At 39.1% G+C, this 26026-nt stretch overlaps 2 protein-coding genes across 9 annotated transcripts in view; one reads left to right on the top strand and one right to left on the bottom strand.

Moving 5' to 3' along the window:
• slc29a1a (solute carrier family 29 member 1a) overlaps nt 1-9386 on the top strand; it is a 44684-nt gene extending 35298 nt beyond the window's left edge. For 4 of the 8 annotated variants that reach the window (XM_053679506.1, XM_047154344.2, XM_047154346.2 and 1 more), the window contains exons 6-14: nt 35-169; nt 339-436; nt 1993-2074; nt 2407-2504; nt 2832-2940; nt 3034-3119; nt 5705-5770; nt 6188-6387; nt 7916-9386. In XM_053679506.1, coding sequence (XP_053535481.1) covers nt 35-169; nt 339-436; nt 1993-2074; nt 2407-2504; nt 2832-2940; nt 3034-3119; nt 5705-5770; nt 6188-6387; nt 7916-8027 — 986 coding nt within the window. In that variant the 3' untranslated portion in view covers nt 8028-9386. Of the gene's footprint in view, nt 1-34; nt 170-338; nt 437-1992; nt 2075-2406; nt 2505-2831; nt 2941-3033; nt 3120-5657; nt 5771-6187; nt 6388-7915 lie in introns of those variants that run through there. The other 4 variants (XM_047154347.2, XM_017463710.3, XM_017463707.3 and 1 more) reach the window with 4 other exon arrangements.
• A 3226-nt stretch (nt 9387-12612) lies between these two features.
• On the bottom strand, nt 12613-23711 carry s39a9 (zinc transporter zip9). Its single transcript, NM_001200431.2, is given in 7 exon segments — nt 12613-13137; nt 13427-13561; nt 17011-17096; nt 18500-18565; nt 19774-19947; nt 23010-23115; nt 23536-23711. Coding segments are annotated over 7 exon segments (921 nt in total). The 5' UTR covers nt 23632-23711; the 3' UTR covers nt 12613-12879.
• Between the last annotated feature and the right edge of the window lie 2315 nt (nt 23712-26026).

Genomic DNA, 26026 nt, shown 5'->3' with positions numbered 1-26026 from the left:
CTTTCTCACCATTCTGCTATTTTGCTTTCTCTAGCTTTTGGTGCCATTTTGCAGGGGAGTCTCTTTGGGCTGGCAGGACTGCTTCCAGCTTCCTATACCACTCCTATCATGAGTGGCCAGGGGTTCGCTGGATCATTTGCAGCCACTTCCATGATCTGTGCAATCGCCAGTGTGTATTTCTTCTATTTGATTTAGCTCGCAGATTCTTGATTCTCTGACTGTTCATGCTGGTTCGCATTATTCTGTTTCTGCAGTTGTTTGAGACTTATTTTTTTCAGCACATTCTATTGATTTTACATGTCATGACCCTTTTGTTGTTCCTATTTTTATTTTCCCAGGTGGCTCATCGCTGAAGGACAGTGCTTTTGGCTACTTCATCACTGCCTGTGTTGTAATTCTTCTGGCCATCACTTCTTATGTTGCCCTGCCCAAAATGGTATGACCCAAGTTCATAAGCATTATGGTTTTTAATTTCCTGGGGCTAGGTCCCATTATAATCACTGTGTACAAAATTCTTGTGGCAGTTCTTTAATTATACATCCCCCACCAAAAATATTGGGACAGCAAGGCCAAGTCTATTGTTTTCCCTTTACGTTGAAGACATTTGGGATTGAGATAAAAAGATGAATGATGGAACAGAATTTCAGCTTTCATTTCCTAATTTTTAAATCTAAATATGTTCAACTTAAAACATGGCACATTTTGGTGGCACACCAACCGATGTTTAGGTGTGTTTTTTTTATTTATTTATTTATTTTTTTAAATAGAATTGCCCTTGCTGTTCCAATACTTTCAGAGGGGACTATAGGTGCCCCTCTGAAAGTATTGTTTTAATATATTGCAGTTGCAGTGTGAAGCAGTAGAATCACATGCTTTTTGTATTAGACCAGACAGATACAATGATTTTTCCCCTTGAGGCCTACTTCTCAGTTCCCCCCTCCCACTCAACAAAAACAAGCTTGTCAGTTTAGCTGCTTAATTTTCCCAGGGCTTTTACTGCCTATTTTTTAACTGGATTATATAATAAAATAAAATCGAATAAAATAGCTTTAGAAAGTTTCAGTGTGGCTGCAGGCTTTGATTCCAACCAAGCAGGAGTCGCACCTGATTCCACTTGTTTAATCAGTTCATCTTGGCCTCCAATCAACTACCAAGTATGCCTCCTATTTGGCTGGAATGAGCCTGCATTTACACCGGCTCTTTGTAGATAAAATTGAAGAGCAGTGCTCGTAGGTGGGAACTCCGTTATTACTGTTTAAAAAGCAGCTCAGGGTGATTCCTCAAGAAATCAGTTGAGAAAAATGCCAAGAATACATTTCTGTAAATTCTAGGCAAATAGGGTGTCTACTTTTACTATTATTTAGAATTATTTTAGATTTTTTTTTTTAAATCACAGCATAATTCCCATAGTTCCATTTGTGTTACTGCAGAGTTTTGATAACTTTATTATTATATTATTATTCTAAAATGGGGGGGGGGGGTACACACTTTTTTCCCCAAACTTCAAGCACTGTTGAAGAGCACTGATCTAGCACATAATACAGCAGAACTGACAATCCTGAAGAAGAAGAATGCCAAGGCCCATGTTATTAATGTGTACAGTGTTTATAATCTCTCTTCTGTTATCACCCCCCCATTAACATTATTTGTAAAGTATTACATGTAGACCTATTTATTCTTTCTTGATTAAAATGTACGTGGAGTATGTTCCAGCGTACTTTGTTGTCAAAATGTGGCACTCCTATACAAAACGTGTCAAGGTTGCCAGGTCTGATGCAGTAAATTAAAAAAGTGTTTTTCTGGTATTGATAGTCACTCCTTAACCAAGGATTCATGCCTTACTGCTTAGAATTTCTCAACTTGGTGTAGCCCTGAGATGAGCACAATTAAGTCTGTCTTCAATGAAGTTGTGCCAACATGCATCCAGTGATGTCCAGCCTAATATCACACACCCACTTGGCCTTTCTACTCATTTGTTTCATGGCTTTGTAGGAATTCTTCAAGTATTATGCAGACACCAGTAGCCCCAAGCCTTCCAGTGATGAGGAAAACACGATGGACCTGTTGAACAAAGGTAGAGTAATTAGTAACCAGACGCATGCTCCTTTTGAAAACTCCACTAAAAAGAAAAGTTCTCAAAGCAGAGGGCTTCAAATCCAACCCAGAAATTTCCAGGAAATCTTTCTTAAATCCTGCTCTAAACTCCAAACCATCTGGCATATCTGTTCTGCTTTCTTCTTGGTGCTGCGTTTGAGTGGTTTTACTTTAGAGCCAGAGCCTCTTGAGACCCTGCATTGTGTATTCTCCATGTTTCTTTCCAATTTGTCCTGATTTGCACTTGTAAGTTATGTTTCATTTTGAATTGTGCTGGAAAGCAGCAAAGCCATGATGTTATTGATGTTGTAGATGCTGCTGTTACAGAAATCCCTGGGGAGAAGACAGTTGGGAGTCTGACCGAAGAGGAGACCACGCATACCGTGTCTGTGTTTGCCATCTTTAAAAAGGTACCTTTGGGAAAAGTTTCCCCAGTGTCTCCTGTTTGAGGATTCTGCTCTGCTGCACAGCCCGCTAGTATAGTATTCGACATTTTGAGGTTTTTGATAGCCATACCATAAGGATCACTGTTGTAGTAGTAAAAGTAAGTCATGCAGACTGGTCTTGTATAATGTTAAATGTTTTGCTACTTATTTAATGGACTTCAACAGTGGCAAACTGGCTAAATGATTAAATATGAATGATTATAAGTCCAATCACCTAGACAACCTCTTACTAGACGTTCCTGATGTCCTAAATGACTCATGCTATTGATTTTTGTACCCCTGCTCCTATAGATTTGGGTGATGGCCCTTTCAGTGTGTTTTGTTTTTACCATCACTATTGGAATATTCCCTGCTGTGACTGTGGAGGTCAGGTCCTCTGCGACTAAAGGAGGTGCTTGGGGTAAGAGTGATTTTCTGAAAGTGTGCCTCTTAAAAATTCCACTGCTAATTGTGCTCTCATGTCATCGTCTTCCTGTTTCACTGGTATTCCTAGAGAAATACTTCATTCCCGTGTTCTGCTTCTTGCTTTTTAACTTAATGGACTGGGCTGGACGAAGCTTAACTGCAAAGTGCACATGGGTAAGTACAAAGCGCACATCTGGTAAACTTCCACCTGCCCCTCTTCTGCACCCTCACACACCAGGGCTCTACATACTTTTGTAGAAGAGTAAAGATTTATAATCCCTCTAAATAAAGCTGCAGTTGAACTGAAATTTCAGGACTGTCGGCCGAGTTTGTTTTCTTTCTTTCTCTCGCTGTCCTTTCTTTATTATAGTGTTCCCTGGAGGAAAAAGTCCACCTTTTTACTCACACTATAATAAAGAAAGGACAGAAAGAGAGAAAGAAAGAAAACATAAACTCTGCCGACAGTCCTGAAATTTCAGTTCAACTGCAGTTTTATTGAAAACTTAGAACCCTACATCGTTCAAGTAATTTCATTTAATATAAATGTAAATAATTTTAATTAAATATTACTAAAATAAATATCGTGCCACTGCACACAAATACGAACCACAAAGCAACACAAAGTGTGGCTTTGGCGCGTCAGATTTTGAATGTCCGGCTGGAGAAACCAACAGAGATTAACTGTACCATGTGCAGAAAATTGCTATCTTTCGTACAGATGGTCATCGGGAAAAGTGTCTGTCCCTAAACTTCTTTCCCTTCGAAGTGCCGCCCATTGCGCTCCTCAGGATTCTCCACAAACGGTGAAGCCACCACTTCAGGCACTACAGGAGTAACTTTGATGCGTCAGACTTATGTGATGTGAAAGCTACCATGGCGATGAAGCAAAAAAGCAATCCAGCATGTTGAGACTTTAAACTAAACGCAAACGTACCTGGCTAGCCACCGAAACTGGCTTCATGAAACAGGCCTCTGGGCTCGTGTTTATTCAGTCCGTGCTTTTCAGTGCACCTTCAAAAACTCAACAAAAAAAGCACAAATCAACAGAAGAGGCCGTCACTGACTTGTGTTCACAGTTCAAGTTCACGCTCCACAGTGTGGCTACAGCCAGTTCTCTCTCTCTCTCTCTCTCTCTCTCTCTCTCTCTCTCTCTCCCACACCCCCATTGCCACACTGTAGTACTGATTTTATAGTGTAAATGCGTTGACATTATGCTTAGTATAAAAACATTGTGAATAAGAGTCCTGGCATAAACACAGGAAAGTCTTTGATTACAGCAGTAGTTCTTGAGTACAAACCTACAAATCATGTTACGTTATTATCCACTGAAGCAGGGGTCAGTCTTGGCCACAAACTGTTTTTTGGAGGTGTAATCTTTTTGAAAGATTTTTCTTGGAAGATTTATTTTTAAAAACAAATGAATAAAGGACTGCTAGTAACTAATATAAAAAAGGTCAGCAGACCCTCGCTAACTAAATAACATGTTCTCATTCAGAAATAAATGCCAAGCTTTTCAGAGAAAATGAGATGAGTGGTGGCAGGCATCCAACCAATAAAGATCCCTCACCTTGCCCAAAGTAGAGCTCAAAAATATCATCTTGTTTCTCAGACATGCAGGTAGAATGACCAGCTGGTGGCTCCTAATAATAGCACAAGCGTGCACATTGCAATTAAAAGCTAAAAATATCGAACCTTTCCAGCTTGTGAAAAAGATCCACTGGTTTTGCACTGCAACGAGGACAATAGGACTAATATTTTGAAAAATGATTTGCTAGTTTGGCATTGGCTCTATGAGCTCATTTAATTTACAAAACATGCCAAGCCTTTCAGGAGAAGGAATGAAGTGGTGTGGTGGCAGACATCCAACCATTAAAAACCTTCACCTTGCCAAAAGGAGAGCAAGATAGCATGCTGTTCCTGAACTTGCAGGTGGAAGGACAATCAGGCGACCCAAATAATATAGCAAACAAGGCACAAGCGCACACACTGTAATTAACTAGAATCTTTCCAGCTTGTGAATAAGATCTGCTAGTTGGCATCGGACAGATAGGTTTTATCAAGTATTTTCATTTGCGTTGTGTTGAGGCAAGTCCGGGAGGAGGGATAGGAATTTAATCTTTTGGTGGGGGGGGCAACAACAACAACAAAAAAAAACCTGATATTAGATTTCCAATATAACCCGTTTTAAGTTAAAGGGTAATTTTAGGAAACAAACAAGATAAATCAGAAGGAAGAATAAGAAATGAAGCAAATGAGAATAGTACACAGCGACACGTTTGGAAAATAATGAAGCAAATTAGTGTGAGGGAGTTTGAATTTACAACACAATGTTACAGAGAGCGTCACCGTCACACAAAAAAATGTAAGGCTGCAAATTCCAGGTCTGTTCCAATAGCATAAAAGTGGAGCCGAGTGTGTTAAGGTGGTAAACGTATTACTTTTGCATATGTGACTAACACTTAAGACAACACACGGCGATACACTTAAGAATATTCACTTTTAATGGTCAGCTCTATTTACTAAAGACTATTCTGCCTCTGAAATGATAATCATTTCGGTCATTAACGGGGCAAAATGGGCATAAAGTAATGTGCGAGTAATATTGATGCCCAAGTCCGTAACACCTCCAGGAGCAGGACTGAAGAGAATACTTGGCTGAGCAGACTAAGGATGCAGTGTTAAGAGGAAAGCTTTTACTCTGCTTCTCAAAAGGGAAACCCTATTCTCCACACCAAACAATGCCATGTATCTGCGTCAAGGCTCGGAGGGGGGTGGACAACAAGGGCTCCAATGCCAGGCAAGGAGCAACCGTTATGGATAGTATGGTGAGCAGACCGTAGAGTTTGCACAGACATTTAAAGTAATTTAATCCAAGAAATTTGAGTGGTAGAATCTTGTTCAGTTAGACAAATACATTCAGTTAAATATTAGAAGCTAGTTGAGATTGTAATAATACTGCAGAGAAAACTATATGTTCAGATATTTAATGGAATGGGTGGTAATTGTGTTTCCCAAAAATTGTTTGATAATTCTGTACTATTCTAGATTTGTAAATAAATAAATAAAATAATATATCTAATTTTTTTTTTTTTTAACATAACTTTCATCCAGTCCGTTAAACATTTGAGCACATTTTCTTCTATGCCGAGAGATTCTGTATGCATCAATGATGACTTTGCATGACTTTGTAGAGCACCGTGTCTCTGTGGTCTTAATATTGGTTGTGTGCTCCGTTTCCTCAGCCTGGTAAAGACAGCAAATTGCTGCCTGTGCTGGTGATCCTCCGTGTCGTATTCGTCCCCTTCTTCATTCTGTGTAACGTGCAACCCAGGAGCAACCTGCCCGTTGTGTTCGCCCATGACGCGTGGTACATTGTTTTCATGATCATCTTCTCGTTCAGCAACGGCTATCTGGCCAGCCTGTGCATGTGCTTTGGACCTAAGTGAGTATGCAGAGTTCACACCATCTCGTATACATGATCTAGTGCAGCGTCTTACAAAAAAAAAAAAAACACAAACAAGAACAGACAACAAATTATAGACTGCGGGGAACTCTCATGGTCAGAAATGTTATTTTACAAAAACGGATAGTTTCGTTTCAAAAATCTGATTAGATGAACTGCGTTTTTAAAGCAGTTGTAAAATCCTCGAGATGGACACACCTGTGACTGCATCACAATAAGGTAATACTATATTAATGCTCCAGGCTTTAAAACCAGTTACACTATAGTCAGCGATCTATCCATAAAATTACCCTAATCTTTTCCTGTTATGTTGCTTAGCAACCAAAGCTTACTGTTAACATACTTACTTACTGTTAATTTACTGTTAATATATATGCCACATTGCATGTTGGCAAATTTGTATATTGTGCCTATTATTAGTCAATTATTTATATTTATATTATTTATACAAAAACATAATTGTTTTCGTTTTATAAAAACGAGCCACATGAGCACCGATACTTCAGAGGCAAGTCTGTACACATTCAAGGAGTGTTCAAGGCATCATCTCAAGGCACTTACTATGCACAGAGTAGTTCAGCTGTGTGCAACACCTGAAAGACCTGAATGGTGGTTCGTTACCAAATGGAAATCCTCAAATTTATCTTCGGGGAAATCAATTCCAAAAAGTTTTAACATTAAGTGCTAGTGCATCCTGCAACACAATAGCGACGACGACGATGACGGGATGAAAAGGTTTGCTTTGACCATCTCGGTTTGCAGGAGTGATTTGCCGCAGGCTGAGAGGATCCAAAAAATGCTCAATGGACATAAAATATAGACACAGTTATAAAAGCAAAGAATAGGTGTACACTCTCTTAGAGAAGGCATTCAGAAAGAGAAAAGTGATATGCTAGCAGATGCTAGTTTTATTACTTGGGATAATGAGGAAATACCTGTGAAAACTAACAGTTTTCGGTTTTATTGTAGCCTAAAGGTGTGCAGACTTTTGCACGTAAACGTTTGTGAAAGCAGTAATGACCTGTACTGCTGTAAAAGATTCTGAGGATGTAATTGTTTTCTGCCGTCACTGTTATATGCAGTAAAGCTTTGGTTTTCACGTCAGAGCTACTGAATATTAGAATTATAATTGAATTACTTTTATATATAATAGTGGCAAGTAGGTTTAACAGCCGTCTGAACAGTCAGCCGAGAGAAGGCGCAGTTACTGCAGCAAGACAGAAAGAACGTACTGGTAGAAAGTGTTAGGCCAATAAGAAAGGCCACCTTTACTTATTTTACTATACTAGAATTATAGATCACACACTGCCATCTGATTTCAAATTCAGAATGGCCGTTTTACACACTAGACAGACACCTAGGAACACCAGGCGTGAGGCCTTGGGAATACATCCTGCCTGGAACACCATTTCCACCACAGAGCACCATACATACATACATACATACATACATACACAGGAAGTGGAATGTGTAGTAATTATTTTGCTGTTTTGAATTTGTCCCACAGGAAAGTGGCCCAGCATGAAGCAGAGACAGCCGGAGCCATCATGGCCTTCTTCCTGTCTTTGGGTCTGGCGCTGGGAGCTGCGCTGTCCTTTGGCTTCAGGGCAATGATCTAGAACCTTTTACTCGGTATAGCACTTTCTGTGGGGAAGGACAGAAACATTACCAGACTGCTAAACTGCCATTTGGAAACGCGCAGATTTCGAATTTAACCAAGCTTCGGAGTTCAACAGAACTACCGCTCTGCCTATACAGAGAAAAATATCACTTATTCAGAAGAACATGTTCTTGGCGTCCATGTGTTCATGGAAACCTGGGACAGACATGGTGATGGAAAGAGAACTTTTCACCACAGAGTGTTCAATCAAAAAGCCATCGTGTAAGCCAAAAAAGCAATTTATTAGCTTGTATTTTTCCACTCGTTCTTCCTGGGGTTGGTTATCGATTTTGGTTTTAGTACTTTTCTTCAGTTTGAAATAGTAATAGAAGGATCACGGAATCATTTGTTTTATAGAATGTGTTCCGTTGTATTTTAGTCTTTTATATTTAACATTGTTATTTTTAAGAAGTGATGGTATTAATGTAGAACCCCGCTTAAAAAAAAAAACCCAACAAGGGCAGTACATTTATATTTATTCATTTAGCGGACGCTTTTATCCAAAGCAACTTACAAATGAGGAAATACAAGCAAATCAGTAGTTTCTTACACTACTTTTAACAGGAGTCATGCTTGTGCTGATGAAGAAACAGGCAACATGTATATTTGTCCTGTAACTGCATGTGGTCAGTTGAAACCACAGATTTATTTTTAATGCATTTAAAATTGTATTTTTTTTTCTTTAATTTATACGTGTATAACATATTGGTTTAGTATAGGTGTTTTTGTTTGGTTTAGTAATGAAGGGCATAAAGCTTTAACGGAGTACTGGAACTTTTTTCTTTTTTCCCCCAATTACATCAGTAATGTTTGGGGTAAATACATTTATGTAATTAGTAAATAAAATTTTAAGAGATGGGACATTTGGTTCTGCATTACCAACATCGTCAGCATACCACAGTTAAAATGAAAGTGTCTCAGTTTTGGGAAAGTGCATGCAAGCAACCAGAATGACTTTGTTCCCTGAAATTATTTTGGTAAGACCTTCTGTCTCATGTCTGCCAGACCTTTATTGTTAGCGTGCCAAGATTGCTGTTTTGAATCGGAGTTACGTATGAGACAAGTGGTTTAACAAGTGCCATTATGAGTAAAGTTTCTGTTCTTCTCTTGTACTCCTGTGTGTGGTGTGCACACATGCTCTATAGAGGTGATGGGTGAGGATTAGGGTGAAAATGTCAGCATGATAATGTAACAACTTTTGTCATAATGACTTTTATTTTAATCTTGCCAGTGATTCAGCACACTGGATGGCCATGCTGCTTTGGTGGCGCTTGGCCTGAGTGTCTTCAATAAAAGCTGAGCTGAATTGTCTGCTAAATTAATGTCGATGTGTGTAGTTATGAAAGCTATGATCTTTTTCGAACCCTTCAAACTAAGCAGTTAAACAGATTTCAAGAGCAGAGCTGATGTATTAAAACCTTTCCAGAGCAACTTTCCACATCTGGAGATTTACAGCAGGGGGTCATGCTGTGACTGGGGTTTGATAGAATGGAAGAAGTAGTAAAGTGCAGACAAACTCCGTGCTTAAGGTACGATGAGACAGATGGCTGCTTTCAATATCCATTTACTGTCCATGTAATCACACGCAGGCATGTGGATATGATCTATATATAACTGAATGTAGCTTTGTATTACTATAAAAGTTACAAGGTGTTAATTATGAAGATATGTTTATTGTACACAGGCAATTAGGAAGCCTAAAAGGGTCTTTGGTTTTCTGTCTGAGGGAGGTCATTTTATTTTATATATATATTATATATAACCGCTGGCACTGTTGTTGCCAGCGGTTTAGACATTAATGGCTGTGTGTTGAGTTATTTTGAGGGGACAGCAAATTTACACTGTTACACAAGCTGTACACTCACTACTTTACACTGTAGCAAAGTGTCATTTCTTCAGTGTTGTCACATGAAAAGATATAATCAAATATTTACAAAAATGTGAGGGGTGTACTCACTTTTGTGAGATACTATGTATCTCTCTCTTATATATATATATATATATATATATATATATATATATATATATATGTATGTATATGTATGTATGTGTATATATGTATGTATGTATATATATGTGTGTGTGTGTGTGCGCGTGTTCTCCATTTTTTTAAGGGAGCAAAACTAATTGAACAGACTAACATAATGATGTATTAAATCGCCATTTTTAATACTTGGTAGCAAATCCTTTGCAGTCAGTAACTACCTGAACTCTGTCTGGAACCCACAGACCTCACCAGATGCTGGGTTACTTCATTGGTGATGCACTGCCAGGTCTTTACTGCAGCTGTCTTCAGTTCCGGTTCGTTCTTGGCCTCATTTTGCCTTCAGCAATTGAAATGCAAGTCAGTTGTATTCAGGTCAGGTTGACTGACTTGGCCACTGCAGAACATTCCACTTAAATTTATTTGCCTTAAATAAGTCTTGGGCTCATCAATAAATACAAGGGAACCAGTTCCACTGACAGAGATACATGCTCATGCATAACGTTATGCTTCAGATCATGAACCTCCCCTTGTCCATACTCTTCTCTTAAAGTCACTCTGGTACAAGTTGTACAAGTCTTTTTTTTTTTCTTTCTGATTTTGATGCTTACCAGTGGATTACAGCTTGAGGTAAACCCTCTGCACTTCCTCCAGTGAAGCCTTCTGTTGATTGTTGACTTTGACACAGATGCATCTACCGCCTCGAGTGTGTTCATCTCTCTGATGGATTTGTTTTGATCATTCAGTCCAATATACTGTGGTGGACAGCTAAATTTAAAATTACCTTTGTCAGTGTACACATATTTTTAGACCTGACTGTATGTTCAATCCATAAAATCTCTTTGTTGCAGCCTACTTGACGATGGATAAAGTGTAATGTGACCCATTACCTAAAACAACTTTGCCTGGCTTAAGGGCGCTAAAATCTTTATGCTTGTACAGTAATTATGAATATAGTTGAAGAAACTGACCTTGCATTAACGCCTAACCTTCTCACCTTTTGTCCAGTCATTTTTCTGTTGAAGCTATTGATGTAATCTCACATGGTGCATGAATGGTGTGAATGTTAAAGCTGGTTGTAGTACAGCTGTTATACAGGCGTGCATGTTCAGGCTGGAAATAGAAAGCGTTTCACGAAACTATTCAAGCACCAAATGCGTTGTTGATCTCTTAGCCCCAGCAGCATCTAAATCAGGAAGCATGGAAAAGGAAAGCCTTGATGTCAGAGAGAGGAACTGTGCAAGCGTAAACACTTATGAATCAAGTTGTAATAATAAACAGCTTTCATCTATTTGGGTCATACAATTTAGGAAAATCTCATATGCTCTTCCAGTAGGTGGGACAAATTTACTCACTTATCTAGAATGTAGACAGTGTTTGAGAAGCTTGGGAGGGGGGGGACAACAAAAAATAACAATGAATGGGAATGCATTGAAGAAAATCTCAGGTTGTCCCGAGTTGGCTATTTGTTTGTATTACGTGGTGTGTACTGAAGAGTGCGGTATTCTGAACACTTCCTTATTCCATATACTTGAGTCATGTATTTAATACAAACTGGTGCTTTGGTTATCTAGTCTTCTTTCTATCAAAACCATTTATGTGGCCAAACTGTTTAGTCCAAAATCAAAGCAGACAGGACAGAGCCCTATCTGATATGAAAATTGCACGTGGGGAAGAATTAGAGACAGCAGTGTCCCCATGCCCTCTCCCCCCGTGTGGGTTTCCTCTTCTACATGTCCCATCCAGCATGTACTCCTGCCTCATGTCCATTTTTTCCAGATTTTGTTCTGGAAAAGCATTTACTGAAGATGAATGAATGTTCAAGCATTCAAATGAATTAAACAGGGGTATGGTGCCTTAATGGTTTGCACGTTTGACTCGCAGCTCTGGGGTTGGGGGTTCAAATCCCACGTCTGGCCTGTGTGCATGTTCTCCCCTGTGCTTCCCCAGTCTAAAGACATGTTGTAGGCTGACCGGAATTTCCAAATTGTCTGTAGTAGTACATGTGTGATTGTGCCCTGCAGTGGGTTGGAACCCCCTCTAGTGTGTCCCCTGCCTTGTGAGCTGAGGGCCCTGCGATAAGCACCAGGAGTTCCTTTGTAGGATAAGTGGTACAGAAAATGGTTGGATGGATGAATTCAACTTTTTTTTTTTTTTTTTTTTACATAAAGAACATAATGTATTATCATTGCATTAGATTTTAAAATATAATTTATATTAACACAGTCCCAGCTGTGCAAAATTGTCCAGAATATTGCTGAAATACTATACAGAACAAGGTTCTTCAACATCTACAAAACAATTATAGTGTTTGGGTTCAAGCTCAATGTTTTCACGTGTTCTACTGCATACTGTGCCTCTTCGTTCTTGGTTAATTTCATTAAATGCAGTACATTAACTCTTCAGGAAACTTTCATTGTACTTTTGTATAGCACTGTGGAGCGGAGTTCAGCTATGGAAATTTAATGTGAAATTAAAAAAAGTAGTAAAAGAAGACTCAGGAATCACTACACAGTTTTAAATGATGACCAATCCTGTAAAATATGCAGGATACAAATAAATATGAATAATGTGTTTATTGTTTTTGTATTCCTGGACAACAGTGCAAATGATTTTGATAGTGGAAATAAATAGGGCTAGTGCACTTGATAAATAAAAAAAACTCAGTACCATGTTCCTGTAATGCTGGTTTAGGGATTGGCAAAGTGGGGAAAAAAACCCAAAGACAAGAATCATAAATATTCATACTCATTGAGCATTATCAAGTCTAAAATGCATTTAAAACACATTCCATCCCAGAAATAACGTTTGGCAACGTAACAACTCTTCATTCATCAGGTAGGCCGAGGGCTAAGAGCACAGGAAGTCCAGCTCCTGCGACCAGAGTGATGCTTTCCATTAACCCGAGTCCTGCGTGATGGTATATTCCTGTGCCTGCATGGTGGTGAGTGTGACTGGATCGCTGCTGTCCTCTGCTGTTAATCTCAGGCAGTACATGCACCGTAGCCACGTAAAGGAAAGTCCCAGCGGAGACCAGCATGCCAATTCCTGTCGCACTGAGACGGTGCTCTGTCGATCCACCCGACTACACAGGTTAAAACAAAAAAGATTATTATTATTATTCACCACCGTGAGCTAGACTGGTAATGATGCGTTATGTGCAGAGCCACACATAAAAAGAATAAAGGAAAAATGTAGAAAAACTACTTATATTATACATTTATTTCTAACATAACTAAAGATATCGCAAAAGACAAACTAAATTTCTGTCTAATACCAAAAGACCTGCTTATCTGAAGCCAGCTCTCCTTCATAGACTACACATGTAGAAAAAACCCCACCAGAACATATTAATGCCACATTAGATGTCTTACCGCAAGCAGGATGAAGTAAGTGCTGATCGCAGTCAGAGGAGCTGCACATGAAAACGCCAGCAAATGCTTCTGAACTGTGCTTCTCTCCAAACCTGCGTGCATGAGGAACGAGACGAGACCGAACGCAGCTGGAGCCTGGAGAGAAAGGGAAGAACGAGTTGGTGCAAGTCCGAAAGTTACTCGTATTCAGCACCAGGTTACGCAGCCGCTTTAAGTCAACATCCTGGGTGCGGTGATCAGATCATCAAATAAACTGTGTGTAATCCACGCTTTCTGAGGTTGCCAGATTTTTCTTGAGTAGAGGTGTCTGAGATGGGGTTTTTCACTAGTGCATAAACCACCAGATTTGAGCAAAAGCGCATGCCTTTAAACCATTCTATCAGGGATAGTAAACGAGGACCGAATACGAGATGATGAAATAGTGACTAATTAGATGATATATAAATAAGAAGTTGGCAAGCACTGAAATAAACATTGCATTCTCACAGTAATCACTGCAAATTTGGTTTAGTTTAACAATTGTGACGTCCACCGTCATGACTGGGTAGATTCTAAAATAGCACTCGATCCAGCGCGTCTTATTATTTAAGCATATTGTGCGTTGGCAGTTAATTGTGTGCACAACTTAATGAAGCTGTGAGATACAAATTTAGGTTGTGAAATTATATAATGTGCACACAGGATATTTAATCACACTTTTAATTTCCCATTTTGAGTCAATGACTACGTTTACATACACATCAAATTCCGTTTAAGGTCTATATTCGAGTTGCAGCCATATTTCGAATATGATGTTTATATGCGTACGGGGATCAGAATATTCCTGTATACACTGTTGCCATAAGTATGCCTATGTTGCCATTCCTAAATATCAAGCCTACAGCTAAGCATTTGTTAGCACCCACAATTCCTTGCAGAATGAGCGTGCGCATATACAGTATCTCACAAAAGTGAATACACCCGTCACATTTTTGTAAATATTTGATTTCAATCTTTTCATGTTACAATACTGAAGAAATGACACTTTGCTACAATGTAAAGCAGTGAGTGTACAGCTTGTGTAACAGTGTAAATTTGCTGTCCCCTTAAAATAACTCAACACACAGCCATTAATGTCTAAACCACTGGCAACAAAAGTGAGTACACCCCTAAGTGAAAATGTCCAAATTGGGCCCAGTTAGCCATTTCCCCTCCCCGGGGTCATGTGACTTGTTAGTGTTACAAGGTCTCAGGTGTGAATGTGGAGCAGGTGTGTTAAATTTGGTGTCATCGCTCTCACACTCCCTCATACTGGTCACTGGAAGTTCAACAGGGCACCTCATCATGGCAGTGAACTCTCTGAGGATCTGAAAAAAAGAATTGTTGCTCTACATAAAGATGGCCTAGGCTATAAGAAGATTGCCAAGACCCTGACACTGAGCTGCAGCACGGTGGCCAAGACCATACAGCGGTTTAACAGGACAGGTTCCACTCAGAACAGGCCTCGCCATGGTCGACCAAAGAAGTTGAGTGCACGTGCTCAGCGTCATATCCAGAGGTTGTCTTTGGGAAATAGACGTATGAGTGCTGCCAGCATTGCTGCAGAGGCTGAAGGGGTGGGGGGTTAGCCTGTCAGTGCTCAGACCATACGCCGCACACTGCATCAAATTGGTCTGCATGGCTGTCGTCCCAGAAGGAAGTCTCTTCTAAAGATGATGCACAAGAAAGCCCGCAAACAGTTAAAGACAAGCAGACTAAGGACATGGATTACTGGAACCATGTCCTGTGGTCTGATGAGACCAAGATAAACTTATTTGGTTCAGATGGTGTCAAGCGTGGGTGGCGGCAACCAGGTGAGGAGACAGGTAAAAGACAAGTGTGTCTTGCCTACAGTCAAGCATGGTGGTGGGAGTGTCATGGTCTGGGGCTGCATGAGTGCTGCCGGCACTGGGGAGCTACAGTTCATTGAGGGAACCATGAATGCCAACATGTACTGTGACATACTGAAGCAGAGAACGATCCCCTCCCTTCGGAGACTGGGCCGCAGGGCAGTATTCCAGCATGATAATGACCCCAAACACACCTCCAAGATGACCACTGCCTTGCTAAAGAAGCTGAGGGTGAAGGTGAGAGACTGGCCAAGCATGTCTCCAGACCTAAACCCTATTGAGCATCTGTGGGGCATCCTCAAACGGAAGGTGGAGGAGCACAAGGTCTCTAACATCCACCAGCTCCGTGATGTCGTCGTGGAGGAGTGGAAGAGGACTCCAGTGGCAACCTGTGAAGCTCTGGTGAACTCCATGCCCAAGAGGGTTAAGGCAGTGCTGGAAAATAATGTGGCCACACAAAATATTGACACTTTGGGCCCAATTTGGACGTTTTCACTTAGGGGTGTACTCACTTTTGTTGCCAGCGGTTTAGACATTAATGGCTGTGTGTTGAGTTATTTTGAGGGGACAGCAAATTTACACTGTTACACAAGCTGTACACTCACTACTTTACATTGTAGCAAAGTGTCATTTCTTCAGTGTTGTCACATGAAAAGATTGAAATCAAATATTTACAAAAATGTGAGGGGTGTACTCACTTTTGTGAGATACTGTATCTCCTTTCAGTAGATTTTCTGAATAAGGTGTTCACATGCGACAAATTTCCGATTAAAACACACATATCCCAGGTGTGGGAATCCTAATGTTGTCTTAATCTGAATCGGATTGCAGCATTTACGTGACTCGATACTAATTCGAATGCTGCTAATATTCCGATTAATATGGGAATATTGATGTGTATGTAAACGTAGTCAAGTCATGTCAATGGTTAACGTGATACACTCTCCTGTAAAGAAAACGGAACCAGGGTTAGAAGGATGACCTGAACAAGCATTCATCTGCTACATTTCAAGTTAATTCACTTCTTTATCCTTGAGATAAGATGCTGTCTCCTCGGTGTGATTTACAACACTATTAATGAAAGAATAAGTGTCGTACAAAGTTGAAATGTTTAATTTTCTATAGACTCTCAAATGGCATTCCACAGTATTTGAGTGCATGTACAGTCCAAAACAAATTTCAGTATGACAGATCTGATCCAGCGCATCAGAAACTCTAAGCAGTGTACGTAACTCTCTGAATTGCACTTAATTCTAAAGTTACACCTGAAGTCTGAATAGCGATGTGCACAGTTTCGGTATTAAAGTTTCACTATGAGCACTAGCTCAACTCTGAATAAGTTCAGAAGACAGAAAAGCTTTGTTAGCAAGGTAGAGATGAGTTTGTGAAATTCTTACAATATGGACAAAACCAAAACTCTGGTGTTCTATTCACTACTTAGTGACTAGTATGAGTATGTCCTGATTTCCAGGTCATGCTGACTCACACCATCTCTCATTTTATAGAAATAATCTCCTAGCATTTATTTGGAAATCCTATATTTATGAATTACTTTTTCTCTCTGCTTAAATGACCCGAAGCATAAATGTAAATATGGTTTATAGAAAATAGGTATTTGAGTTCTTTTGAGAAATTAAGCAAGAAAAAGTATTTGTAGTTAAAACTGTAAGTTTTTTTTTTGCCCCTGGGAGAACATAATGATTAAGGTAGTCTTACCTTGTGCAAAATCACAGCAAAGAAGACAATGACCTGAACTGACACTTGAGACGATGCAACAGCTGCACCTAGAGATATACCATCAGCTACAGAGAGACAGACAGGTATACACCTCATTAACCACTGAAACTGGAAATTGGCCTGTCCGTAACGTATTACAAATATACAATCACTGACCACTTTAATAGGAACACCTGCAGGCAATCATGTTGATGCAGCGCAATGCATAAAATCATCAAGATACAAGTCAAGAGCTTCGGGTAATGTTCACACCAAACATCAGAATGAAGGAAAAAACGTGATCTCAGTGACTTTAACCGTGGCATGGTTTGAGTATCTGACATGAAGACTGGAAAAATGTTGCTTGGTCTTATCCAATCTTCAGCTGGCCAGTTTCAGTGACTCTTCGCTGATAGGACTCGAATCTTCTGCTGTCGTTTTCATATCTGCCTCAAGCGTGTTGTGCTTCTTGAGATGCTTTTATGCTCACTACAGTTGTAAAGAGTGCTTATTTGAGTTAACATAGAATTCCTGTCAACTCAAACAAGTCTGACCATTGTCCTCGGATCTCTCTCATCAACAATTCCACAGAACCGCTGCTCACTGGACGCCTTTTTCACCATTCAGTATAAAGTCTAGAGACAGTCGTACATGAAAATCAGTTTCTGAAATACTCACGCCATGGTCAAAGTCACGTTTTTCCACATTCTAATGTCGGATGTGAAGATCATCTGAAGCTCTTGACCTGTATCTGCATGATTTTATACATTGTGCTGCTGCACATTATCAGATCATTGCACAAATGAGCAGGTGTACAGGTGTTCCTATTAAAGTAATATATAAACATATAAAAGATTTACATATATCAAGAGTTCATAATTTTGCTTTTTTTTAATTTATTATTGTTTGTGGCAAACTATATTCTATGCAGGTGCTATAACTAATAGCTTGTAGCATACTGTGGGTAAAGGAGGTGAGCTCATTGGGCTTTCTTCTCCTCTACAGTACGTAGCGGGTTAAAGACAAAGGAGATATAAAAAATTAAGTCGTTTCCATCAGTATCACTTTTAGTGATAAGGATTTCTTCCATGATGTTCTAACAAGTACGAGACTGTTTGGGGTGTATTTCTCTCTAACCCAGGTTGATATATCAGCGCACAATAAGAATATGGTTAATAAATGTAAAGCAAAAATAGGGAATATATTTCAGCAAGATCGAGTCCTGGTATCCAGAAAGTGTCAGATTTCTGAAGATTGCTTATCTCCTGTGGCCTGGAACTTTCTGTCTGGGACAAAGAAACACACGCAGGCTGGAAACCCAACCCACCGTCCATATAAATCGCTATATTATCAGGAAGTGTATTATTATTATTATTATTATTATTATTATTATTATTATTATTATTTATTTATTTATTTATTATTATTATTATTATTATTATTATTATTTGTCAGGTCTAAAAGGAAATGAAATATTTGTTGACAGTACCTGCTGCGTGAATGAGGAGACCCAGAGTTGCTGTGGTACTGCCACTGTATACACTTGCACGGGCAACTAGAAAGGGAGGCATAGAAGGAATACTGTTATACTTGTACTGCCTGTATTATCTGTTGGTTTCTCAAACGATTTGGATCAAGAATAAACAAACTGAAACTACATTAAGGAAACCAACTCTGATTTTTAGTAAAACATAAATATTGACAATGTCCTGTTATTAAATTGATTCAATGTTTTAGATGCTGTAGGTAATGGTTCAACCATTTCACTCAAATCTAATACAGGAGGATTTTAAATACATTTGATCTTACAGGCTTAAAAATTAGGGATGCACCGAATGTTCGGCAAGCGAAATTATTCGGCCGAAAATAAGTGAAAAGGCCGAATAAATTTGACCGAACAATGACGTGTTTGATGACGCGACCAAATAGCCTAGCAACCAGAGTGAGACGCACAAATGTCACGACTTCGATGAGGGGGCGCGCGCATGCATGAGCTGCGTGCTCTTCGGATGTTTACTGTGCGTTTGTTTTGTTTCTGTTACGTCGCGAGACGTAAGGGAGTAGAGTACGGAAGCAGGTAAAGACGTATTTATTTAAGGGCAGTCAGACAAATCCTATATATACTATAATACTCCGCGAGGTGTACAGGGACGCGAGCCGTATATATCCTCAATGTAATCAGCCGTACAGAACCGGATAGAACCATTTTCTGCACTCGTCAATGCACTTTTTTGTTGTAGGTTACAGAGTGTTACAGTCTTTCAGCAGTCAGTTATAGGCCTAACATAGGCTATTCAAGGGGGGCTCAAAGATGACCACATCAAGATATTTTTATTTTACTCATTTATTTATTTAAAGTTATACTGTGCCTTGTTGGTAGCCTATGCCTGCTGGAATGAAAAAAAATGTTCAGTGTTAAATATTTTGAAATTGTAGTTTTTGCAATTTAATTTTTTTCTTTGAAAAGAAGGCAAAATAGTAAAAAGCACATTTTGACTATTTAATTTATGCAATGGTGAAAAAAATGGCAAAATTAATGGGAAAAAACGTGTTCGGTATTCGGCCTTCAGCCAAGTTTTTCATTATATTCGGTTTCGGCCAAGAATTTTCATTTCGGTGCATCCCTATTAAAAATGACCTAATGATCACTTAGCGCTCTTGTATTATAGCAAGATAAACATGAATATGTAGCAGAAGCTTCTTAAAAAAAAAAAATCTCAATGACAGACATGTAGGAAACTAGTAGTAACTCGTGCTGTTTACCGTGTGCAGAGTAGTAGTCAGCAATCTGATCAACCACAAACATCAACGTGAACCCCAGGACCAGTGATGCTCCAATGAAGACATGCGGACGCAATCTTTTCTCTCTGGAAGACTTGAGAGTAGAATTCAAATCGGAGGCATTCAGCTTAGCAGTTACAACCGAGCAAAATGAATCTGCAGGGTGAAACCGTAAAAACATGAATAAACTATTAATAATGCATAGTTGGAGCAGCAGGTGGCTCTAGATGCAGTACAGACATATTATAGCTTAGTATTAATCAATCAGGAGCATCATGGAACATTTTATTTAGCAATGAACTTATGCTGAGATTTATCCAAGATGTCATGACGTTTAAACAGTATCTATAAGAGAGAGCGTGAGGACACAACCTGAGCATGAAGCGCAATCTGTAAGCATGGTCATTTAAAATGTGTGAAATATGCCATGAACTGCACCCTGAGAGTAGATGATGGGAAAGTGAATGGGGAAAAAAGTGCATGTCTTGGTGCTCAGTGCTCGCAGAAGTTAAATGCTCTCACATGCAACAGGTTCTCTGTCTGCTCAATTCACTGCTCTATGTTAGTGAATGCCTTTGTGTTAGGACTGCACGATTATGGTCAAAATGATAATCCTGATTATTTTGATCAATATTGAGATCTCAATTATTTATCACGATTATTAATTGATTTTAGTGACAACATATTTTTATTGCACTTTCACATTTATTAGGTTTTCTCCTGTCACAATATAACACACAAGTAGGCATGAGAAAACTTGAGCTGGTCAATTATGACAGAATTTAGGAACATAGTGTGAGCCATGACACATTAATTTACCTTCCGATAAACTAAATTTAATATTTTCAGTTAATTTACAGACTGTATGCAAAAAACAACCGTTAACTTGTTCCACCTTGTAAACAAATACAATAAACATCAATGTTCAGTGTTTGAAGTTTGCTCCTCTTAAATATATTTAAAGCTACACTATTAGACATTTTCCACTGTCATGGTTCTGGGCTGGAGTCAGTTCTCCAACCGCTCTGTGTATATTGTGTAGATGTCTGAATAATCTCATATAGGATGTGATTGGGTTGAGTTCATTTACCCGTCAGATGCAAAGCGCTTTAGTTTAATGGTGTTCATTAGGGACGCACCGATCAGGATTTTTACAGCTGATACCGATCCAGATACCAATCTTTTGTAGTGATATCTGGCAACCGTGAGTTTAAATGAAGTGAATTAGAGTTGGTGAAGGAGAGCTGCAGCATACTGTATGTTTACAGACTGAACAGTTGCTACTCTTGCTTATGATTGGTGAGGAATTTTTTAATGAAGAGTTTGAATTAAACCCACCTTGTAGCGTTAGCTTTATTATTAATTTACTCCGCGTGAAGCCGCTGTGTCTACATGAGCAGGTGCAAGTTCAGGTCATTTTGCAGGATCAATAAAAGATGGCGGTTTGTGAGATTGGGAAGTTGAGAGAAGCAGATGATGTACAGAGTTACTTGTCATCATAATGGCTCCTTTGTAGTATTTCCATATTTGTTCGGTTGACTGAGGTGATGAAAAGCAGTGTGAAAGTAACTGTAGATGCATTTTGGACTTCCTGTAGTTTTTATTCCGATTGTATTATACAACTCCGAACAGGTCACTAGCACTGGTGCGAATAAATATTTATTCACAGTCGCACAAAATACTTTTCAGTCGTAAATGCGAGTGAAATGGTCGCACTGTAAAGCCCTGAGTTTACCTGCAAAGTTTTTTCCTGTTCAGTGTGATGATGTTAATGTCCCTGACAACCTCTATAATGCCACTTTAACATCATGTTAATGTCATGATTTCCCCTCACACAAAGTGCTGGAGCTCGAGGTGAAGCTGGCAGCTTGAGGGCTAAAATGCTAACTCCGTTTCGGGGTTTTGGCACTACAAAATGACGTCATACCTGCGCCACTCTATGGTGATTGGCTGTAAGTGTAGGAAGCACTTGATTTGATCTGCAGCAGAGTTTTCTATTAGCAGAGGACGAACTTTAAACATCAATATCGCAGTCGATCATGTTCATTTAGTCGTGGGCAGTCAAAAATGTAATCGCAATTGATATTCGATTAATTATGCAGCCCTACTTTATGTACACACAATTCATGTCACGTGGTGTTAATTTTTAAATGACCACGCTCACTCATACAGCTCGGAGTGCTCGGTTTCCCTTACGCTCTCTACAAAATACTGTTTAAACACCACAAGATGATTTATAAGGTTTCTTCTATTGCAGGATGCTAGAGTAGGTCCTCTTTATAGTTTTGTAGATTAGAGGTCAACCGATTGATCGTTTTTCCCGATTAATCTGCACTGATAACTGATTGCTGTACCTATCAGTTATGGGCAAAAATCCACACCAATAGTTTTTCCCAGTGGTGTCCATTGCGGCTGAGAAGATCCGCTGTCATTATACAGTACGAGAGTGGCCTCTAGAGGCAAAATAAAAACCATCACTAACAAATATTATTGTGTTATTCAAAACGTTTTTTTTTTAAATTCATTTTGGATGTGTCTATTTTTATTTGTTATCTGGAGTGTTACTTTTTGGTTCAGTTTGAGTGTATATCTTTTATTTACTTTAATATATATTAATTATATATATATAATTTTCTTTTAAAAAAACATGTACAATACCTTTTCATGGTACAAATTTTATATTTGCAATAAAATCAATTTGAAAAACTTTCAGTTGATTAATCGGTTATCGGCAGGTACCACCCGACTTAGTTCTCTGTATCGGTTAAACCCACTATCGGTCGACCTCTATCGTAGACCACAGTATGGAGTTTGCAAGGTAAACCAGGCTCACGCACACAGTATCATGTAGTATCAAATGTTGATAGTGGGGCATTTTTTAAAAGTAGGAGTAATTTAGCAGAGTACTGGACTGATACAAATAATACCAGCATCAGTTCAGATGCATCCCTAGAAATAACAATGAACAACACATAGAGGACCATACTGAGTATCAGTTCGCAGGTGGGATCAGATAGTTTTAAACACAGGCACAAATGACTGATGAATCAACGCGATACTTTAACAGGTTGATCAAAACATTGATTTAGCAGCAGCAAAAATATAGACTTCTCTCAGTTTTCTTCGAGTACAAGTGGATTTCCAGTAATAAGTAGCACCTGAGTAAAAGTTTGGATTAATTCTGGATCTGCGGTTGAGTTCAAGTAGAATTTCCTCACCTCTGGATGACCCCTCCAGTAGCTCCACCCCCTCCGGAATAATAATCGCGAGGGCGGTGCCACACAAAAGCCCCGCCCCCAGCACAGTAATAAACTGCTGTTTCTCCTGTTAGGGTGTGGATACATTTTTTTTTTTAATGTTAAGCACGTTCATTATATTTATAATCAATTCATATAAATTTGTATTCTTTCCTGAGATATATACCAATCGTTACATAGATTATTAGAGATCATGTACAAACTTTATTTAAAAACAACAACAAAAAACCAAGCCAAAAGTCCAAATTCCTGTGAGCCTAGAGACCTCGAGAGTTTGAGTACACTCTTATTGTGAAATACACAAGCATTAAAATTGTTGCTATTTTGTGAGGATGAAGTTTAATTTAAGACCGTGTCCAGAAATGCACACTGAATAATAAGTCATATTAGTATGAAAGTATAGACAAGACCACAGCGGCAGCAGCGCCTTCTTCTGAGAAACACTACTGCTTTAGATAGAAATGTTGACTGACATGTTTGTACTTACCTGGGAAAAGTTGACCAGTAATGGAATGAGTCCGAGGAGAAAACATCCCACAAACATCGCGAGAGAGATTAAAAGAACAGCCACTGCTCCGTCCATCGCGTTCACCGCTTCTTTCTCCTGTACTTCAGTGCATTAACCTTTATTATACACTTCAAGAGTCTTACTCTTCACACACATGGTCCAGTGAACAGCGTGTAGCATGTATAATGTGGACGTTAGGCCCTCGTGATGTTGTCACGTAGCATACACTTTCAAACTTTCCACGTCGCAGTTTGAGGCAAATCGACTGTATACAGTATATTAATAATGAAAACACACCCTCTAGTGGATAAGTACAGGAACTACACCGATGACGCAGGATTTCTCGAGGCCCATCACAAGACTGCAGCACGAGACTACATTCAAAACCACAAGTGTGTTCAATACATAAAGAAAGAAAGAAGCATAAAAATCGCAATCTTCAATTGTTTTTAGGACTTTGTTAAAATTAAAACGACACCACAAAAGTTTGTGGACACCTGACCATAACATCCATATATGGGCTTTCCATGAACTGTTGCCACAAAAATTCGGAGCACACAATCGTACAGTCTTTGAATGCCGTAGGCATTACAGTTTCCCAAGCCTGCTCCAGCATGATACAGCGTTGGAGTGGAAGAACTGGAGTGTCCTGCACAGAGCCCTGACCTTTGGGATGAACTGGAACACTGACTGCTTGCCAGGTCTCCTCACCCAACATCAGTACCTGACCTCACTGATGCTCATTTGGCTGAACACGCACATCCCCACAGCATCACTCTGAAATCTAGTGGAAAGTCTTCCCAGAAGAGTGGAGGTTATTACTGTATTACAGCAAAGAGGGAATAAATCTAGAATGGGATTTTTAACAAGTATTATATGGGTGTAGCACGAGGTCAGGTGTCCCAAAACTTTTGCTTATATAGTGTAACAAAAACTAATCGAAACAATAGAACAATAAAGACAACATAATATACTGTAAACATTAACACAAGCATTGTACTCTGGGTTCAATCTTAAGCTTGAAGTACCTTCATGTGTTCCCCCTGGTGTTCGCATTTGGTTTCCTCCGCATTGCTACTAGGGTGCGAAGGAGTGTGTAAATGTCTGTGAAGTGTGGCACGTGCTGGAACAGTGCCCAATCCTAAATGAATTCTCCCACCGTGATTGGCTCTGGATTCACTGCGACCCCAGAGATAAAGGTGAATGAAATAATGAAGAAGATATAAAAGAGTGGAATCTGTCCACGGCTTTAATGCTAGTGACACGTTGGCTCTAGAGGTGTGGGGTTGTTTTCTGTCTCCCAGAGGCATGGGAACACACACAGCAGAGTGGAGATGATTCCTCAGGAGGGACGAATGAATGAAAACCATGGACGGTCTTGTGAATGATGAATATTTTACAAATAAATAATCATCGGATGTGTAGTATGATTCCAGGGGCAAGGTTCTTTCCAGGAGTCGAGCATCTTCACCCAGGTTTTCACGTTATAATTTGTTAAAGAGGTCACGGTTATCTCAAAATCTTAAAATAAAACAAAACAAAAACTAGAGATGCACCGATGTATCAGCCGATAAAGGCTATTTTTCCCTGCTAGCGGCCATCGGCCGACAGTTTAGAAACATCCGATGATCGAGGCCGATTATATCCTGTCGATCAAAAGGGCGGGAAAACACATGGATTTCATGCTGTGTGTAAAGATGATGTCTCTTGTGTGGAATGATATCAAAACTGCAGTTTGTAAGTGCTGTAAGCTCTGCACTGCTAAAATTTTACACCGGTGAAGCAGGAGATCCGGTGTCTAATTTTTTTGCCGCGCTACTCGCGCTGAATTAAAGCGCTAGTACACTGATGAAAGATTTAAATGAAGATGAGTTGACAAAAGTGTATAAATGGCACAGAAAAATATACTTGTAGGGTAGTGTATTTCATATCCAGTTAATGTTAATATATAAAAAAGTTGATATTATATATTACCAGTTTGATGTCAGTGCTGAAGTAGAAATGCTTTTGTTTGTGGTGAATGAATGTGACACTAACATTTAAATAATACAAAAATTACACAAAAATAATATATATTTATATTTTTTTTTACAATTCAGTCAATGTTAATATGAATTAATAACATTTAATAAGTTCAGAAATCTTACTTTAATCTTCAGAATTTAGTTCATGTGTTAATGTTAATTAGAGTAATGTGTTTTCTGTTTATGAGACCAGTTACTGTTAAACAACTTGCTGAAATGGAGAGAATAAAGTTTTTATTTGCATTTGCTTCAGAATTGTGGAATTATCATTAATTTAAAAGAAGGTATAAAAGGCAGAACTAGCGGTAACGGCCGATATCACTCTGAATAATCGGTCATTGGTATCGGCTGAGAAATTTAGTGTTGGTGCATCTTTAACGAAAAACCTTTCTGTATCTCCATTCAAGTGGAGGCTTACAAATTTGTTAAAGGAATGTTGACTCAAG

The sequence above is a fragment of the Ictalurus punctatus genome, chromosome 3 (genome assembly GCF_001660625.3).
Source record: "Ictalurus punctatus breed USDA103 chromosome 3, Coco_2.0, whole genome shotgun sequence".
Taxonomy (NCBI): Eukaryota; Metazoa; Chordata; class Actinopteri; order Siluriformes; family Ictaluridae; genus Ictalurus; species Ictalurus punctatus.
This window is presented reverse-complemented; position numbering and strand designations above follow the sequence as displayed.